Source organism: Mobula birostris, chromosome 13 (genome assembly GCF_030028105.1).
Source record: "Mobula birostris isolate sMobBir1 chromosome 13, sMobBir1.hap1, whole genome shotgun sequence".
Taxonomy (NCBI): Eukaryota; Metazoa; Chordata; class Chondrichthyes; order Myliobatiformes; family Myliobatidae; genus Mobula; species Mobula birostris.
In genome coordinates, this window is record NC_092382.1 from 77937529 (window position 1) to 77958401 (window position 20873).

General features: G+C 49.3%; 1 protein-coding gene across 1 annotated transcript; it reads left to right on the forward strand.

Annotated features, from left to right (window-relative positions):
• Window positions 1-8473: 8473 nt before the first annotated feature.
• On the forward strand, window positions 8474-12745 carry LOC140207700 (uncharacterized). The gene is made up of 2 exons (XM_072276252.1): window positions 8474-8596; window positions 11752-12745. The coding sequence occupies exons 1-2, from the start codon at window positions 8554-8556 to the stop codon at window positions 12618-12620; spliced, it is 912 nt and encodes a 303-aa protein (XP_072132353.1). The 5' UTR covers window positions 8474-8553; the 3' UTR covers window positions 12621-12745.
• The last annotated feature ends 8128 nt before the right edge of the window (window positions 12746-20873 follow it).

The window sequence follows — 20873 nt, forward strand, 5'->3', positions numbered from 1 at the left end:
TTTGTGAAGTATTATATATTATTATGTCTTGACCCTTCTGGTCAGTGAAGGCAGATATTCGGAATGTGTTCAACACCACATTTGAAAAGGTTATTGATGTTTGAACATCCGTTTTCTTGTCCTTCTCTGCATCACGAGAATGCCGTCACTCTATGTGAATCTCCCAGCCCTTGTCATTATCCTTGCCTGCCCTTCTCGGACCATCAGATAAAATGATCAATTTCATCGCATATGTGACGAGCCTTTGGCTTATGACTGCAATCAGCATCGAGACACAGTGAAAGGCTCTCCTTCTGTGCCGTTCCGTTCGGACCATTGAGCACATCGAGTTAACACGTCAGGAAAAATAAACAATATAGATTGTTGTGTTGTATTTACAGTGAAAGGACGTTTAAGATTGTCAGATAAGTAAATACGAATATCTACCTCTCTGTTAACAACGCTGCCAATTTCGAGCATCTGCAAAGCAATTGTCATTGTTGGTACACATGCAATAAATGCAGATGTTCTGTCGGTTTAAGTATTTGCACCAACTCGAGAGACATGTGTACAGTGACTGAATTACTTTGCTTCATAGTGGTATGAACTTTGATGGCAGCTGGTTTACTATACGAGGGACTGCATCAATACGCAGCGCGTACAAAATTCTGGAGGACCTCCGAAGGTCAGGCAGCAATAGAAATGAATAAACAGTCGACACTTCGGGTCGCGGCTTCAACAGGACTGGAAAGGAAAGGGGAAGATGCCCAACTACGAAGTCTGCGGAAGGAGAGGAGGACAAGCTAGAAGGTGTTAGGTGGCGCCAGGTTGATGAAATAGAGGGACGAAGTAAATGGCCTGGGATAGTAAGTGGAAAATGCCAATAGGAAAGAGATCAATAGGAGAGAGGATCATGGGAGAAAGGGGAGGAGGAGGGGCAGCAAAGGGAGGTGACAGGAAAGTAGAAAGAAGAGTATCGGTCCATAGTAAAATGAGAGGGAAAGGAGAGAGGGAAAATACCGGAAGATAGAGATATCCATGGTCATGCTTAATATCGGACGTTACCTAGGTAGTATACATGCTGTTACATCTCGAACACCACAGGAAGAAGAAGTCGGGGAGAGACAGATGGGGGAAAGATAAAAACGAAGGCAAAGTAACACGATAGGAGGAGAGATAAAGACAGCGATAGGGAGAGACACCGTGGGGGAAGAAAGAGAGAGAAGGCGGAACAGAGGAGAGACTAGGGGAAGGAAAGAGGGATATCAAAGGACGGGGAGAATACGCGTGGGAGACAGGATCGGGGACGAGAGACTGCGAGGGAAGAAAAGACAGAGGGACAGAGACTGGGTTGAGAGAAAGTCTGCGGGTTAGAGAGTGAGAGGAGAGATGGCGAATGGACTGGAGAGACTGGAGGAGAAAGACGGTGGAGAGAGAGAGGCGGTGTAGAGAGTGGCGGAGAGAGAAACCAGGGGTGCCATAAGGAGGTGGCTAGGAACGGACCCAAGTGCAAGACACAGACACTGAAGTACTAGGGACAGGACTAGGATACAGGGCGAGGGCAAAGACATGGACAGGAAAACCGGGAACCCGGAACAGGACTGGACAACAGAGCTAGGAGCCCGGGCTTGGACTCCGAGCCAGAGACTGGACAAGAACCCAGTACCTGGGTCTTGCCTCTGGCTCGGACCCCAGAACTAGGCACGGACGAGGTTTGGCTGGCAGGCAGGACGAGGCTGGAGTCTTAAAGCTTGAGGATAGAGACTTGAGGCGAGGCTTGGCAGGAGGCAGGAGGCTGGAGTCTTCAGGCTTGAGGCTAAAGGCTAGGGACGAGGCTTGGCAGGAGGTAGGAGGCTGGGGTCTTCTGGGCAGGGCGCGGTACTCCTGGGCAGGACGCGGATCACCACCCAACTGAGGCAAGGGACAGAACCAACCGCAGGTAACGGCAAGACGGCCTGGCTTACCTGACGGAGGCAAGGGACAGGAAGGGACAGAACCAGCAGCAGGGTAATGGCAAGACAGCCTGACTCACCCGACGGAGGAAAGGGACAGGAATGGAGCTGGTACGGGATGGCTCCAGGACAAGACTGAAGGCGAGACGAGGTGAGAGTTACCAGCAAGACCAGGCAAGGCTCAGGCAATGCAAGGCAAGACTAGAACTTCGGGCGAGGCGAGAGTTACCAGCAAGACAAGGCAAGGCTTCAGGCGAGGAAACAGAAGGGATACAAGGAGTAAGGACAAGAACAAACCGGCAGCCATGCGCTGGTCTCTGAAGGTATTTATGCAGCCAGCCCCAGCGAGAGTCAGCTGACTCAATTAGAGCTCAACAAGAACAGAAGCAGGGTAGACAGGAAAACCTGGAGCAAGGGTCGTTCGACCGGACCGTGAACCGGAATACGGACTTCACGGACTGGACCATGACAGGGGGAGAGATAGACTGGGAAGAGAGAGAGAGAGAAAGAGAGAGAGAGAGAGAGAGAGAGAGAGAGAGAGAGAGAGAGAGAGAGAGAGAGAGAGAGAGAGAGACTGAGAAGGTATAGAGAGACAGACTATGGAGGAAGAATGGGGAGAAAGATAGAATGGGAAGAGAGACACGGGAAAGAGAGACTTGGAAAGAGTGACTGTGAGAGAAAGATTCGTAGAGAAAAACCGAGAGTCGGAGGGGAAAGGGAGACTGCGATGGCAGAGGGACTAGCAGACAGAGCGCGGGATATGAGATAGACTGGGAGAAAATGCAATTGGGTGAGAGGGAGAGAGAGAGTGATGGAGAGAGAGAGACAGAGATTTGAAAGATTTCGGCGAAATCTCGACTGGTTACTGCTTGCCAAGATGTTGGCTGTCTTGTTGAGTTATTCCAGAATTTTATGTGTATAAACTGGATTTCCAGAATCTGAAGATTTTCTGTTTTTTGTGGTTTATCTTCTACAATATGGAGACCAGCTGGTGCCTAGTCTCCACTCCCGGGACACAAAACAAACCAAACTCCTTAATGACCTTACGGATTTACCACATGCTTTTGTCTCAGGCGCTGCGGGAGCTGTGGTAGCGGGAGGAGAGGGAACGTCCCGGTACTGTGTACAGAGGGTCTTTGCTCTCCTATCGGGCCCATCAGCAGAAGGTGGTCGAATTTGAAGCGTTCGTCAGTCGGTGTTTCGGGCCGAGTCCTCTCATTGGCACTTCCTAGTCCATGGTGATTAGATGGGACGGAACTTGTGAGGTGCCTCCAAGGAAGGATCCTAAATCCAGAGTAGGAGGTGTACTGGATCTGGTGTTGGGTAATGAGTCTGGCCAGGCAAGGGGTCTTTCAGTGGGTGAGCAGTGAGCACAGCTTAAATTTTAAGATAGTTATAAAGATGGGCATTAATCTTGTGGGAGAGTTTAAAACCGGAGCTACACAAATTACATGAGCATTACACAGGAACTAGGGAGAGTGATTTAGGAATGGCTGATTTTGGGAAATTCCACATCCAGCATGTGGAGGCTGTTTAAAGATTCACTGCACCAAGTACAGGGCAGGCACGTCCCAATAAGCGGCAAGGACAAGGATGGCAAGGTAAGAGAACCGTGGGTGTCGAGGGACGTCGTGAATTCAGTCAAGAAGAAAAAAAAATGGTGAATTATACACAGATTAGGAAGCCAGAATCAAAGAGCACTGGAGGGCCACAAGGAAGGCAGAAAAGAACTCAAGAAGGGAATTAGGAAAGGCAGGGGGGCTATGAAATGTCCCTAGCAGGTTGGATTAATGAGAGCCCTCAGACATTCTACACATAGATCAGGAGCAAGAGGGTAACTAGGGAGAAGGTTGGACAGCTCAACGATAAAGGGGGGTGGGGGATATTTACCAGGATATGAAGGATGTCGTTGAGGTACTTAATGAGAACTTTACGTTTACATTACCAAGGAGAAGGATGTATTGGATGGGGAGATCAGTACCGAGACGGTTAACATGCCAGGACATTTTGCAGTAAAGGAGGAGGTATTGTTGTTTCTCTTAAATAAGGTGGATGTCCGCAGGGCCTGATGGGATATGCCCCAGGTAATTGGGAGAGGCAAATTAAGAGATTACATGACCAATATCTTTGTGTCCTGCCTGGCCACAGGCCAGGTCCTTGAGGACTGCAGAGTAACTAATGTTGATCCAATAATGACGAGACATAATCCTGGAAACTAAAGACCGGTGAGTTTGCACCAGTGATTGGGATGCTCATAGGATAAGATTTATGAGCATCTGGAGAATGATGGCCTAATTAGGGAGAGACAACGTGGTTTTGTGTGGGGAAAATTGTGTCTTATTAACCTGATAGACTTTTTGACGAGCTGACGAAGGTGATTGACGAAGGTAGGTCTGTGGATGTCGTTTACATGGTTTTTTGGAAGGTGTTTGACTCGTTCCCTCATGAGTCTGGTCTAGAAGATTAAAATCCCTGTGATCAATGTTGAATCGACAGTTTGAATTCAGAACTGGCTTGCCCATAGACGACGGAGGGTGGAAGTGGAAATGAATTCTAGATGGAGGTCGGTGATTACTGGTCTTCCACAGGAATTTCTACTGAGACCTCGGCAGTTTGTGATATGTATAAATGAGGTGAAGAAAATGCATATATTTGGGTTAATAAGTTTGCAGATGACAAAAATATCGGTGGTGTGAACAGCATAGATGACTGCAAAGAATACAGCGGGATATCCGATCAAGCATTTGCAGCTTTGGGCAGAGAAACGGCAGATGGAGTTTAACCTAGCCAAATGTGAAGCGTTGTAATTTATGAAGTCAAATGTACAGAGCCAGCATATTGTTAAATGTAAGACTCTTAAGCGTTAATGAGCAGAAAGATCTTGGGGTACAAGTTCATTGCTCCTAATAAGTGCCTATGCAGGATTACTGGGTGGTTAAAAAGGCAAATGGCATGGTTGCCTTTGTCAGTTGAGGATTTGAGGTTAAAAGTCAGGAAGTTATGTTGCAGCTTTATAAAACTCTGGTTTCACCATGTCTGCAGTATTTCATGCTGTTCTGATAATCCAATTATATAAGCATGTCAAGGATTTGGAGAGGATGTAGAGGAAATTCACCGAGATGTCTCCTATAAGTTGAAGAAACTTGTGTTGCTTTCTCGGAAGTGGCGCAGCAGACGCTAGATCTGATGAAGGTTTATAACATTATGAGAAACATAGAGAAGCCGATGTCTACTACCACCAGAGGCCGCAGATTTAATGTGAGAGGAGATAAGTTCAAAGGAGGTGTGAGAAGCAAGTGATTTTACACAGAGACTGGTGGGTGGCTGGAGTGTGTGTCTGGCCTGGTGGTAGAGGCTGATACATGATGATTTTTTATGAAAAAAATAGATAGGCACGTGAATGTGAGGAAAAGGGAGGAATATGAGCATTGTGCAGATAGAAGTGATTGGTTTAGTTCGCCATTTGATTACTAATTTAATTGGTTCGGCACAATATTGTGGGCTGAACGGCCTGTCCCTGTGCCGGGCTGTTCGATGTTCTATGTCTATGTCTCATAACATTGTTAAGTCTGTGATGTTTCAATGGGATTTTCAGTTCAGTGTATTTATTTTCAGTTTACCATACCAAGCCCCAGAACTTCTTTCAGCACTTTTTCCAATGTTGCCAACCCATTCCTTATTTCCACCAAGGATTTCCACATCACTCCCTGGGACTGGGAGAGTTTCCCCATCACCAGGCTGAGGAAGAGCAGGAACCCGTCTGTCGAGATTCCCTTCTCTGTGAGTTATGTGATTGCCTGTCAACGTGTTGAGAGACAGACTGAGTGAAAGAGAATGGAGAAGACAATACCTGCTCAGTGATGGGACGTCCCAGTGACTTTGAGGACAGCAACAGACAGCAGGTAACTTCTTCATACATTCTGCAAATTTCTTGGTTCAGTCATTAACAGCAAACACTGACTGTGGAAATTACAAATCAGAATGTTATCAGCCACAGAGCTCAACGGCACAAAAACAGGCCCTTCAGCCCGTCTAGACCATGCCGACACATTTTGTTTCTGTCTACTCCCATCTACCCGCAACATCACCCGAAATATCCCTCCCATCCTTGCACTTAACTAAATGTCCCTTGCATATTGAAATTTAACTCGCATCCGCCCCTTCGGGAGGCAGCTCATTCCACACCCTCACCAACATCTGAGTGAAGAAGTTTCCTCTAAGTGTCACCAACAATATTCCCCCTTAACCTATGACCTCTGTGACGTGAAGGAGAAGACGGCGTGGAGAACGGAAGTGGGTGGGGAGGGGGAGGACGATGGTCGGAAAGGATCAGAGCGAGTGCGGACAGGGAACGAGAGAGGAGTGATTATACTTACTATATTTCAAATAAAGTAATGACTTGAACTTGCTGCAAAGTTACTAACCATACCATGTACACTCTCAACCAAATTATTGACACAGACGATAAGTGGCAATGGGCGTAACACTGGGAATACCACTAGGCAGAAACCTCGAGTCCAAGAAACAGCCTCCTACCATCACTCTCCGTTTCCTACACACAAAGCCAACTGTGCATCCGATTAGCCAGCTCTCCCTGGATCGCAAGTGTTCTAATTTTCCGCAGCAAATTTCCATGCTGACCCTTGTCAAAGGCCTCACCGGTGTCCGTATCAGCCACGATGCTGGGACAGAGATATCAAAGATCAGAGGATACCGCTTTAAGCAGAGGTTTAGAGGGCTCTGAAGAAGTGATTTTTCACTCAGAGGGTAGCTGAAATCCGGAACACACTGCCCGAGTGGTGGTGGAGACAGGTCCCTTCACAACATTTACGAAGTGGATGAGCATTGAAACTGCCGAGATACAGTCGGCTATGAACCGAGTGCTGATAAATGGGGCCAGTGTAGACAGTGAGTGGATGGTCAGAACAAGTATGGCCGGCCAAAGGCCTGTTTCCCTGCTGTGTGATCCACCACTCCGGACATGACAAATTAACGATGGTGGCACCGCAAGGCATTGATTTCAAAACTCCACACCCCTCTCCAACCTGAAATAAACTAGGCTGCTCCCCTTTGTCACCATTGTGAATATATGTTTCTGTCAAGGTAACATGCAAATTGGTCACTTTCCTCGAAACAGCTGGAAATTAATGACGTTTCTGTATCTTCTTCCATTAATGTTGTTTCCCTACAGGAAAACCAACCCTCTCACTGTCAGAATCAGTGATTAAATCCGGCCCCAAACACTGTGCTTTCATCCCTACACATTGTAACTTGAACCATCTCACTGAGGGTCTGATGAAGACACAACCCCTGCCCTCTGCACATGTGATCACATCTATCCGAATTTCTAATATTCTGATTCAGTCTGAAGGTTATGGTACATCCAGCCCGTATTCTGTCCTGACAAACCATGTCTTCCCACAGCTGGTTCCACCTGTTGGTGTGTCCTCTTTCCTCCACCTCCAGGGAAGCTGCATCTCCACACAAGCTCCTCGCTGGAGAAGACTGCTCATCACCGTGACACAGGAAATCACATCGTTGTCTCTCTCTCCTGAAACCGTGTCTGACTTGCTCACTTCCAGGCTCAGCCTCCTCCTCCGTCACTGGGCTAGTAGACAGCCTCTGTACCCCTTCACCCCTGACCATGCTTCCCCAGTTTAAACTCTCCCTCTCTGCAGCCCTGTCGGAAGTTGTGAGAGGCAGATTCCCTTTAAACAAAAGTTGTTGGGAGCCTGGAATGTGTGCTTAGTTGCTGGCTGAGGCAGATAGATTCTGGACTTTTCAGAGACACTTGGATAGACACGTGAATGTATTTAAGACACGGTGGGATAGATTCTTGCATAGTAGGGGAATTAAGGGTTTTAGGGAAAAGGCAGTAGGTGCAGATGACTCCATGTTCAGATCAACCGTGATCATATTGAATGGCGGAGCAGGTTCGACAGGCCAGATAGCCGACTCCTGCCTCTATCTCTTACGTTGTTTCTTATGTTCCTACCTACAGATGCTGGATATGTGATACACAGGCAGATATTACAGCTGAAGTTCGACACTTCCGGGAGCATGTAAAGTAAAATAAAATCGTGAACTTGTCCGATCAAACAGTTTGTCGGGTTCTGTTTTCACAGATGGTCTCAGGCATGCTGCTTTTTCCCAATTGTGTCTGTGAGCAAACACCGCTAAAGAAATGAATTAACCAGAAAGTTGATACAATACACAGGAATAGTGTGTAGAGAGAGAGTTGGGGGCAGAGAGAGAGAGAGAGAGAGAGAGAGGGGAGAGAGAGAGAGAGGAGAGGGAGAAAGAAAGAGGAGGGAGAGGGAGAGAGTAAGAGGGGGGAGAGGAGAGAGGAAGAGAGAGAGAGAGAGAGAGAGAGAGGGAGAGAGAGAGAGAGAGAGAGTTTGAGAGGTCAGTATTTCAGAGTTGGCGTCAGTCGGAGACGACAGGCGGAAGAAGCACCGACTAGCGAACGGATCCTTTCAGAGCAGCGGAAAGAGACTCGCTCCGACGCTCAGGAACAGAAGGAACAGACAGACAGAGAAGCGGCCAGTGAACGGATCTTTTCAGAACAACGGGGACTTGTTCCGAAGGCCGTGAACAAGAGGAATTTGCGAACTGAGCGAGAATGAGGAACCTCAGACCCCTCGCCTTCTGCTTCCTCTGTTACTGTGAGTGAGACTGAGGGAATGAAACTTCCCACCACACCTACCCCTCCCCTCTGATTGTAGTTCTGCTCCCTCATCTTCGACTTCCCTCCTCAGTCCACACTCCGGTCACCGACTCTCGTCTCTCTCTTTCTCCTCATACATCATCATCCTCTCACACCTCAGCGCACCCTCCTCCCTCCAGCCTCGCTCCTCCGTACTCTCTGATCCCATTCTGACTTCCCTCCGTCTTTCCCCCCTCACCCTCATACTCCCTCTCTCCATCAGCTCCCCCTCACCCTCACACTCCCACTCTCCAACACCTCCCCTCACTCCCCAGCAGCAGTTCCTCCCACTCTCATTATCCACTATTTGGACTCACCCCCCCCCCCCACCCCATCCTGACTACTGTCCGACGCTGAATCTCTCTCTGTGTTCAGTCCAGTATACCACCCCCGCTATTTCAATGGGTGATGGTTACAGAAGCGCTTTTGTCTGCCAGAAAAATAGAGTTAGTGTTCGTTCCGGAGACTGGAACCTACAGGCATTCAGAGCTGCGTGAAGCAGATGGAGAAAAAGAGAGAAACTGGCCTGTAGGGAGAGGGGTGACACAGCGGCATCAGAGAGAGAGAGAGAGAGAGAATGGGCTGTAGAGAAAGAGAGGGACACAGCGGGATCAGAGAGAGAGAGGGAGAGAATGGGCTGTAGAGAAAGAGAGGGACACAGCGGGGTCAGAGAGAGAGAGAGAGAGGATTGGTTGTAGAGAGAGAGAGAGGGACACAGCGGGATCAGAGAGAGAGAGAATGGGCTGTAGAGAGAGAGAGGGACACAGCGGGATCAGAGAGCGAGAGAGAGAGAGAGAGAATGGGCTGTAGAGAGAGAGAGGGACACAGTGGGATCAAAGAGAGAGAGGGAGAGAGAGAGAGCGAGAGGGCTGTAGAGAGAGAGGAACACAGCGGCATCAGAGAGAGAGAGAGAATGGGCTGTAGAGAGAGAGGGGGACACAGCGGGATCAGAGAGAGAGAGAGAATGGGCTGTAGAGAGAGAGAGGGACACAGCGGGATCAGAGAGAGAGAGAATGGGCTGTAGAGAGAGAGAGGGACAGCGGGATCAGAGAGAGAGAGAGAGAGAGAGAGAGAGAGAGAATGGGCTGTAGCGAGAGAGGGGGACAGCAGCATCAGAGAGAGAGAGAATGGGCTGTAGAGAGAGAGAGGGACACCGTGGGATCAGGGAGAGAAAGAGAGAAAATGGGCTGTAGAGAGAGAGAGCGACACAGTGGGATCAGAGAGAGAGAATGGGCTGTAGAGATAGAGAGGGACACAGCGGGATCAGAGAGAGAGAGAGAGAGACTGGGCTGTAGAGATAGAGAGGGGCACAGCGCGATCAGGGAGAGAGAGAGAATGGGCTGTAGAGAGAGAGAGAGGGACACAGCGGGATCAGAAAGAGAGAGAGAGAGAGAGAATGGGCTGTAGCGAGAGAGGGGGACACAGCGGCATCAGAGAGAAAGAGAGAATGGGCTGTAGCGAGAGAGGGGGACACAGCGGGATCAGGGAGAGAGGGAGACAGACAGACAGACTGGGTGCGCTCCGTGAGAGAGGGAATAATGGAGAGAAACTGGAAGGGAGAGAGAATCTGGGGGAAACAATGAGCTTGAAGGTGAGAGACTGGGCGATATGGGAGGGGAAAGAGACGGGGAGAGAAAGAGACGTTGGAGAGAGAGACGGGCTGTGAATTTGAGAGGACAGAGAGACCAGGAGGACAGAGACAGGGCATGGAGAGCAAAAATGATGGAGAGAGAGAGAGAGAGAGAGAGAGAGAGAGAGAGAGAGAGAGAGAGAGAGAGAGAGAGAGCGAGAGAGAGAGAGAGGTGAGAGAGTGGGGGAGAGGGAATTGCGTTAAGAGAGAGCACGAGACAGGAAGAATGGGGATCAGGAGAAATATTGGGAGAAGTGACTGGGAACAACGAGAGATTGGAGAATGAGAGTGGGACTGGGGGACGCCAGCGAGATTGTAGGGGAGAGGCTGGTGGGAAAGAGAAATTGGGTGAATGAATGGGGAAGAAGAACGAGGTTGGGAAGGATGGGAGAGAGAGGGACCTGGGGTGTGACTGAGGTAGAAAGAATGGGGGACGAGAGATAGAGAGAGAAAAGGGCATTGGGGTTAAGAGAGGGATTGAGGGGTCGAAAGAGAGAAACTGTAGAAACAGACCAGACTGTAGGATGGGAGAAAGACACTGATGAAGAGTAAGTGAGGATAGAGACTGGGAAGGGAGAAGGAGAGATAAGTCAAGATAGACAGGTTGTGGGAGAAAATGAGGGGTGTCGAAGGCGAGAGAATGACTGGGAGGACACACTGAGAGAAATGGAGGAGCGAGAGGCAGTCGAGAAAGATGGGGGTAGAGAGGATCAGGGAGAAGAGAGACGGGGAGGAGACGCTATGGAGCGAGACTGTGGAGAGGGAAATAGTGAAAGAGGAAGATATGGGGATGTGGCTGGTGGGAGACACTGTGCAGAAAGGGAGAAACAGTCTGTGGCAGAGAGAAAGAGAGAGACGGGGTGATGGAGAGTGCGGAGAGAGGGAGACTGGGGGAAGGAAGAGACTGGGGAGAGAGATAATCTGGGAAAGACAGAGTGGAGTAGTGAATGGAGAGGTGGGGTGGAGGTCAGAGAGACAGAGAGAGACGGGGAGAGAGACTGATGATATAGAGTGAGATTGGGGTGACTGGGTGGACGGAGAGACCAGGGAGAGCGGGGAGGGGTCCTTTGATGGGGAGATAGGCTCGGGTGAGGAGAGGGATCTGGTATGGGAAAAGTGATTTGGAATGAGCTGACAGAAAAGAGAAGGGAGAGATAGGGGGTTTGGAGAGACCAGGGGAAGGAGAGAGACGGGGTGAAAACAGATACCAGGACGGTAGTGAGCTGAGGAGAGAGACTGGGCAGAAACACGCACAAAATGCTGGAGCAACTCAGCGCGAAACGTCAACAGTACCTTTTTTCCACAGATGCCGCCTGGCCTGCTGAGTTCCTCCAGTATTTTGTGTGTGTTATCTCGCACCATCAAACAGCGCATGCGCACCTGCCACATTGTCGCAATCGTTCTGATGGTACATTTCCCTCCCTTGCTCTCCCGCTCCCCACCCTTCCTCCGACATGACCCTCATTCCCTCTCTCTCCCAACAGGGATCGCCCTTCCCGCGCTCTGCGGCCGTCCCCTGCGATTCTCAGACAAGGCGGTCCCCCTGGGACGGGTTCCTGGCTGCCGGCGGGAAGCGGGGGGTCCCGGGTTGGACGCAGACGGGGATATAGCCATCCTCCTGTCCCGTCTGCAGTCTGAGTTGGAGTCACAGCCAGAGCTCAGTGCAGCCTGGAGCCGAGCGGGACTCGAGCTCGGTGAGAGTTCAGGAGGGAGCGGCCCCTCCATTAGCGAGGAGCTGGCCCGGACCGTCATGACCTATACCCTGGAGCACCCTCCTCCACCCTCCACTCCCTTTTACCTCATCTTCAATAGAGAGACCCGCCTGTGCCTGGCCTCCAGTCTCCAGACCCAAACTACTCCAACCTCCTGTGTGGCCTTCCGGACTTACCGCAGCCTTCTGTCCCGGGCACTAAAGGAGCTGAGGGAGAGGGAGGGGGTGGACCATCCTGGGACAGTGTACAGAGGGGCCTCACTCCCGTTCCGGGCCAAACAGGGGCAGACGATCGAGTTTGGAGCGTTCACCTCGGCCTCGGCTTCCCGGGAAGTGGCGGAGGCTTTTACCGGAGGGGATGGGACCCTGTTCCACATCCGAACGGCCAGAGGGGTCCCGGTGGGCTCTCTCTCCCCCTTCCCCGGTGAGAGGGAAGTGCTGATACCCCCTTGCGAAGCGTTCCAGGTCGATAAGATCCTGAGGTCAAAGGGGCCGTGGGGAGGGGACGGAAGGGTGGAGATCTTCCTCACCTCGGTGGAGCTGCTCCGGGGGATCTCCGGCGGCAGAGAGGGTGGGAGCCCCGGAGTACCGGCACTGCTGGGGTTGGGGCTGCTGCTGAGCTCGGGGATTCCGTGGTCCTGAAGTCAAAGGAAGTGTCGGGTGAGAGCGCGAGAATGCGGGTTAGGGCCTTGAGGGGGAGCTGCTCGATGGTGAAGGAGATATCGCTGTCTGTCCTAAATTTAGCTCGATAGATCATTTTAACTGCTTACGGAATAACACAAACCGAAGACTTTTGTAAAACATAATAAAAATAACAGTTAATTTGATTCACTCTGTTCCAGCAGCCTCCCTTCATAAACGGGAAACACACTCTAAAATTCCACAGCCCCGTGTCAGTCGCAAAGTAATCCCGTTGCCCCACGATGTCCCTGAGCCCTGTGTCCGTCCCAAATTAATCCCATTGTCCCGCCCTCTCCTCACAGCCCGGTGTCAGACCACAAACTGACCACACTGCCCCGCTCTCTCGCTGCAGGTCGGTGTCCGTCCCCAAAGTAATTAATTGTGGGAAGTGCAATTATGATGCTCTCAGTCTGGAACCTCGGAACATAAATCAGGAAAGCATGTGCTCCGGGAACTGCACAGTGGGAATGTGGGGGGATTTTAGAGAGCGCTTGCAGGGGATTCTGGATAGATTTGGCACATTGAGGCATGGAAAGGATGATAGTGTGAAGGAACTGTGGTTGACAAGCGATGTGAGACATCTTGTCAGAGGAAGAAATCAGCTGATTTAAGGTTTTGGAAGCAAGGTCAGACAGGGTTGTAGAGTCACAACGCAGCCGGGGACAAAATGAAGAGTGAGTTAGGAGAGTAGAAAGGGCCTCAAGGTGTCTTAACTAGAATTGAGGAAACCCCAAGGCTTTCTCGATGTCCGTGGAGAACAGGATGACCAGAGTGAGGGTAAGTCCACTCAGGGATAGAAGTTGAAACACGCGCTGGAGTCAGTGGAGGTAGGGCAGGTCCTTACTGAAGACTTTACTTCAGTATTCACCAGTGAGAGGGATCTTCAATTTGTGAAGACAGTGTTAAATGGGCTGATGTGCTGGAACACGTCGTGGTCAAGAGAGAGGAGGTGTTGGACCTTTTGAAATACACGATAGATAAATCCTCCTTTATGCTCAGGTAACCGGGGGAAGTGAGGGAAGAGGTTGCTGCACACTTGCTGATCTCTGCATTATCACTCGCCAGAGAAGTAGTGGCTGAGGAGTCGAGTGTGGAAAACATTACTGCTTTGTTCAAGAAAGGGAGCAGGGATAACTCTGAAAAGTATAATCCAGTGAGTCTTACTTCAGTGGTGGTTGAACTATTGGAGAAGATTCTTAGAGTCAGGACTTACGGGAATTTGGAGAAGTAAAACCTGATTGGGGATGGTCGGTTTGGCTTTGTGAGGAGCAGGTCAAGCCCCACGAGTCCGGTTGAATTGTGTGACGATGTAACAAAGCAGATTGATAAAGATAGAGAAGTCGTTGTGGGGTAATTGGACTTTAGTGAGGAATTTGATACGGTTCACCATGTAGGCTCTTTCAGAAGGCATGGTATCCAGAAAGAGTTGGCTGGTGGATTTAGGATGGAAGGCAGAGGATAGTTACGTTTGGAGTGTGCTCTCCCTGCAGGGTGGCCAATCAGTTGTGTTCCACAGAGATCTGTTCTGCGATCTCTGTTTTTGGTGATTTTTATAAGTGATTTGGGTGAGGAAGTGGAAGGTTGGTTTAGTGTGCTTGCAATGATATGGAAGGTGGAGGAGATTTGGACAGTGCTGAAGTTGTTGTAGGTTGCAACAGGATATCGACAGGATGCAGAACTGACCTAAGTAGTGGCCGATACAGTTTAACCTCGAAAGGTACGAAGTGATTCACTTGGGAAGGACGAATTTGAAGGCAGAATATAGGTTTGTTCCCAGGATTGCGAAAGTGGGCAGATCCACGTCCGACACGTGGAAGGTTTGAAGACCATCTGAACAAAGTACAGGACAGGTATGTTCCAGTCACAAGGAAGGACAAGGATGGCAAGGTAAGAGAACTGTGGATGTCGAGGGAAGGTAGGAATGTCGTCAAGAAGGAAAGGGAAAAATAACTAAAGATTTGGAAGCTATATATACATACTGGGCATTTGGAAATACCAGTAGTGCTACGTCTCTTAAATAAGCATCAAGATGAATATGTCACAGAGTCCCATGGGATAAAGCCTGGGTTATCGAGAGAGGCAAGTGGAGAGATTGCTGGGGACTTTCCAGATATCTTTGTGCCACCCCCAGCCTTATGCAAGGTCTTGAAGGACTGGTGAGAAGGTAATGTTGATTCATCAGTTTAGAAGGGAACCAGGGATAAACCTGGAAACCATAGAGCGGTGGGTCTCACATTGATGCCAGGGAAGTTACCGAGGGGAATTCTGAGAGAGAGGAGTAACGAGCATTTGAAAAGCCAAGACCTAATTACGGAGAGCGATCTTGGCTTTGTGTGGAGCAAGACCTGTCTTATAAACTTGTTTGTAAATTTTGATGAGGTGACAAGGATGATCGATGAAGGTAGAGCTGTGGATGTTGCTTACATGCATTTTCGTGAGGGTGTTATGACAAGGAATCCAGGGCAGATGCTATGATAAGTGGATGGCCAAACTTGCATTGTTCTCTCGAGAGCAGCAGAGGCTAATGGTAGATCTTGTAGAGGTTTATCAGCTTATGAGCGGAATATTTAGAGAAAACACGCAGTTTCTTTTTTGCAGTGTTGTAATGTCTGATACCAGAGGCCATGCATTTAATATGAGAGGGGCCAAGCTGGAAGGAGAAGTGCGAGGCAAGTTGTTTCACACAGAGATTGGTGGGAGGCTAAAATCCACGCCGGCCATGGTGGTAGATGCAGATATATTGGAGACTTTTAAGTGACACTTAAACAGGCCCATGAATCTGAAGAAAATGGAGGAACAGGGACATTGTGCAGGCATCAGGGATTAGTTAGGTTGGTCTTTTGGTGAGCAATTTATTTGATTCAGCACAATATTTTGGGCTGAAGCGTCTGATCCCAAAATGGACTGTTCTATGCCTACGTTCTATAACATTAAGTCTACGAGGTTTCAATGTGATTTTCAATTCAGTGCGTTGTTTCACCACACTGAGCCCCAGAGCATTTTTCAGTATTTTGTCCAACTTGACCAACGCAGTCCTCCGGCTCGATTTCTCCTCTCCAAATGGCTGTGTCGATTGAGCAACGTACCAGCTCAGTTCATCCTCTAATTCGCACCTTCTTTGCTCACCTCGTCATTGCTTGCAGTGAAAATTTAACACAATTTACTTCAGAGAGGTGTTATTAGTAATGGTTTTTAGTTGAATTTATTGCTTTTTGAACTATCAACCAGCTGTCCCACGTTTGGTAATGCCATATTAACCTGGAGAAGGCAATATCTGCTCAGTGATGGGACATCCCAGTGACTTTGAGCATAGGAACAGTCACAGAGCAAACTCTTCACCCATTCAGTAAATTTCTGGTGTCCAGTTATCAGAAGCAAAGCACTGACTGTGGAAATTACAAATCAGGCTATTATTAGAGTCATAGAGCACAAGGCCCTTCAGCCATCTAGCCCATGTTGACCCGTTTTTTCTGCATAGTCCCTCCTATCTGCGCCATGGCCCACACACATGTCCCTCCATGGACTATTTGAATGTCTCTTAAAAGGCGAAACTGAACTCCCATCCACCAGTTCCGCAGTTCCACATTCTCAACGAACTCTGAGTGAAGAAGCACCCTCTTCAAGTTCCCCTTAAAAGAATCACCTCTCACCTTTAACCTATGACCTCTGGCGCATGAGGAAGGAGATGGGATGGAGACAGGTGGGAAGCAGAAGGTGCGGGAGCATGGAGACGGTTGTAGGGGAGGGGGAAACAGTGAGGAGTGTTTATACTTACTATCTTACAAAAAAATGTAATTGTTTGAACTTACTTGCTGCTATCATGTAACTTACCTGTACACTCTCAAATTAATAATATTATTGATATTAATCAAATTATTGAAACAGATGACAAGTAGGAATGGACGTAACCCTGGGGAACATTACTAGGCACGGGCCTGGAGTCCAAAAAGCAGCCTCCCACAATCACGCTTTGCTTCCTACCATCAAGCCAACTGGGCACCCAGTTAGCCAGCTCCCCCTGGATCCCATGTGATCAAACTTTCCACAGAAACTTCCCATGTTGGACATTATCAAAGGCCTCACTGTAGTCCATATCGCACACAATCCTGGGACAGAGGTGCAAATACCGGAAGGTGTAGATTTAAACAGAGGACGAAGAGGTTTAGAGGGCTCTGAGGAGATTTTTCACTCAGAGGGTAGCTGAAATCTGGAACACACTGCCCGAGGTGGTGATGGAGGCAGGCCCCTTCACAACATTACGAAGTGGATGAGCATTGAAACTGTCGAGATACAGTCGGCTATGAACCGAGTGCTGATAAATGGGACCAGTGTAGACAGTGAGTGGATGGTCAGAACAGGTATGGCCGGCCAAAGGCCTGTTTCCATGCTGTGTGATCCACCACACCGGACATGACAAATTAACGATGGTGACACCGCAAGGCATTGATTTCAAAACTCCACACCCCTCTCCAACCTGAAATAAACCAAACTGAACCCCTTTGTCACCATTGTGAATATCTGTTTCTGTCGAGGTAACATACAATTTGGTCACTTCTGCAATTGATGAAGTTCCTGTGTCTTCTTCCATTAATGTTGCTTCCTTACAGCAAAATTAACCCTCTCACTGTGTCAGAATCAGTGATTAAATCCGGCCCAAAACACTGTGCTTTCATCCCTGCACATTGTAACTTGAACCATCTCACTGAGGGTCTGATGGAGGCACAACCTCTGCCCTCTGCACATGCAATCACATCTCCCCTGATTCTGACATTTCAAATACCCTCAGAATGGTTTTCTGATTCAGTCTCAAGGTTATGGTACATTCAGCTCATCGTCAGACCTGACAAACCATGTCTTCCCACAGCTGGTTCCACCTGTTGGTGTGTCCTCTTTCCTCCACCTCCAGGGAAGCTGCATCTCCACACAAACTCCTCACTTGAGACGACTGTCTGTACCCGTGACACAGGAAATCACATCACTGTCACTCTCCTGATACCATCCGGGAAGCGGTACCGCAACATAAAAGCCAGGACCAACAGGCTCCGGGACAGCTTCTTCCACCAGGCCGTCAGACTGATGAACTCACGCTGATTTGAGCGTGCTCTATATTACATTGTCTGTTTTATTCATTATAAACTATTATAAATTACTATGATTGCACGTTACACATTTAGATGGAGACGTAATGCGAAGATTTTTACTCATGATGGATGTAAGAAATAAAGTCAATTCAATTCAATTCCTGATTCCGTGTCTGAGCTGCTCGCCTCCGGATATCCTCCGTCAACAAGCTTCTTCCTCAGTCACCATTTGTCCGATTATAAAAAAAACAATTAAAACGATCTATCAGACAGCTCCTGTACCCCTCCACCCCTGAACAGGTTCCCCTGTTAAAACTCTCTGCTCAGCCCCCTCCCTATTCCCTTTCCCTTTCAGACTCCCGATGTGCCAGCAGATCCGAATTCACCGTGTGGACATTTCTACCCCACAGGAGGCTGTACAAACCCGTGTCCTTCTCTGATGCACAGCTCAGTGACCCCAATCCCTGTCTGCACTCGCAGCCCATGACGGTGACAGCTGTCCTAGACTCTGTAACTCACAATCTTGTAACACATAATCTTGTTCACAGCAAGTTTAGACAGTCATTAATATGAAGAGAGAATTGTTGTTTCCTGAAAGGACAGGCGAGCGAAGCTGTCTGATCCAATTCACCAGATGGTCCGGTGTTTACAAGTTAATTTGTCCCGGGACCCACTCATAACCCCGACCCACACAGACAGACAGACAGACAGACTGTCCCTTCGCCCCAAACCCCCTGCAGAACCACAAGGAATTGATCCACGGCCCGGGCTCGGTCGCAAAGTGAAAACCGGGGCTGAGGAGAGCCCGGAGACAAACACCCCACTGCCCACTCCACCAACAACACGGCACAGCCGGACACATCTCACAACACCGGATCCGGTCCCGATGAAACCCGAATTTTATTTTGTTGTTCCAGATCGGACCCAACAAAAGGTGTTTAAAACTGAAGCGCTCCCCGTCACGTGACGTCACACAGCAGCCCCTCCCCCACGCGCCTGACGTCACCCATGGTCTCCCCGTATCTGCTTCTGCTGTCACGAGCACGGTGCTTGACGTCACACACGCGCTGCTGTGCTCGTGCTTTTTCGGTTTAACGGCTGAGCTACTGAGAACGAGCCACGCCCCCCCGCCCCCGGGCAGTCAGCAGAGGAATTGAACTGATTGCAGAGCTGCGCTATTCCCATTGGTACGAAGCGATGTCAATCACTGGTTACACCCAATAGTGGAGGCGGACCAGCCGAGAGGGCGTTATCCCGTTCCCTGGAGCAGTGCGACCTGCCCGTTAAAGCGGAACAAATCCCAAAGTGAATGTCCGCTTTCTGATTAATTTCCATTTCCCTCCGAGGGAAGTTGAGGCGTTTGTGAAGCGTCTCCTGCGGCCGGAGTCTGATGTGTCGCTGAGAGGTAGGAGGAGACCGCTCGGCCCGTCGGTTTGACGCCGGTTCCCCGGGGAGGGAGAGGGGGATTTTATTGAAAGGATGAAGACGGTGAGAGAGGGGGCGGACGGGATGTTTGTCCCGGTGGGGACAGGAGGGGCTCATCTGTGGAAATGTCTGAGCCCACGGTGGTGGCGATTCACCACATTGGGGGGCAAACAGCGGCAGACTGTTGCCCTGCAAGCGGGGCCAATGGTCCGGGAAAAGTGACAATTATTTGTGTTTTGTTGAGATTGTACCGGGAATATGGTGTAAAATCCCGCTCCCCACACTAACACGGGTTACACAGACCAAAGAACAAACTGCCGGAGGAACTCAGTGGGTCGGGCAGCATCTGTGGAGGGAAATGGACCGTCAACATTTCGGGCCGAGACCCTCCCTCTGGACTGAGAGTGGACGGGAAATAGTCCGAGAAAAGAGGTGAGGGGTGGGGATGGGGCAAGAGCTGGGGAGAGAGAGGTGGATCCAGGTGAGGGGGAGGTGGGAAGGTGGAAATAGTGACAGGGGTGGGAGGTGAGTGGTTGGGGCAACACAGGGCTGCAGAAGATGGAAATTAATTCCATAGAGGATTAACAAAGAGGTTAGAGAGTATTTGTTATAGAGAGTGCAATGAAGATTCACCAGACTGATCCCTGGAGTGGTGGGGTCATCATATGAAGAAAGATCAAATGCGATAACCCTTTCATTTAGAGAATCGAGGACTGAGAGGTGAACACATTGAAATGCACAACATCATTACCGGTTGAACCAGGGATCCCAGTCTCTGAAAAAGCAGGTGGACTGTCCGGGACTGAGATGAGGGGAAATGTCTCCACTCCGAGGGTGGTGAATGTCTGTAAATCCCCACCACAGAGGGCAGTGAAGACTCCGTGATCGTCCTCACATAAAACAGAGGCCGGCAGATGTGTGGAGACCGGAGGGATCGAGGAAATGAGGATCAGGCAGAAACATGTGGCTGAGATGGGAGAGCAGCCGTCATCTTGTTGATGGTTAGAGGGGCTGAATGGCCACCTCCTGCTGTTTCAGTGTTGCTGTCCAGTGAGGCCGGAGGAATGTGAATAGAAATTAGTGTTTATAAACATGGACTGATTTAAATGAAACCTGCACAATTTTTGTTTGGATCTGAATTGTGTGTTGGATCAGAATGGGAATTGAGCCTGTAACTCTGTGACCTGAAGGTGGAGGGAAAGGGGCAGGAAAGATATGAAGGGACAATGTATCTGGTGTAAATATGGAAAATGCAGCGGATGGGTCGGGCGCATGTGAGGGGCGAGGAGCAAAGTCACCTGCTCAGGTGGGAGACCCTCCACCCGTCACCTGATCCCATTTCCTGTTCACTTTTTCCCGCAGATCTGCAGTATCTTCCGGTCACTGCTCTATGTGTCCGTGTAGCTTCATCTTTCGCCTGTTCAGACAAGGCAGTGAGATCCAGATCTGTTACGTCCTCTCGTTGTGGGTGGACAATGATTTTTTCTGCAATATTTTCATCATGTTTCATTCCACTGTTTTTACCTGCTGAAGTGCAGCCAATTTTTATGGGTGTGTGACCCATTAATAGGAGAATTTAGCCTTTTGTATTTATCTGAGCTTCTCATAAGTTTAGTTATAGTTTAGTACAGTTAACTTCAGCTTCACTCCAGAATTTCCAAAGCAACAACCCAGTCCGTCAAATAGTTTCACACAATTAAACTAGTTT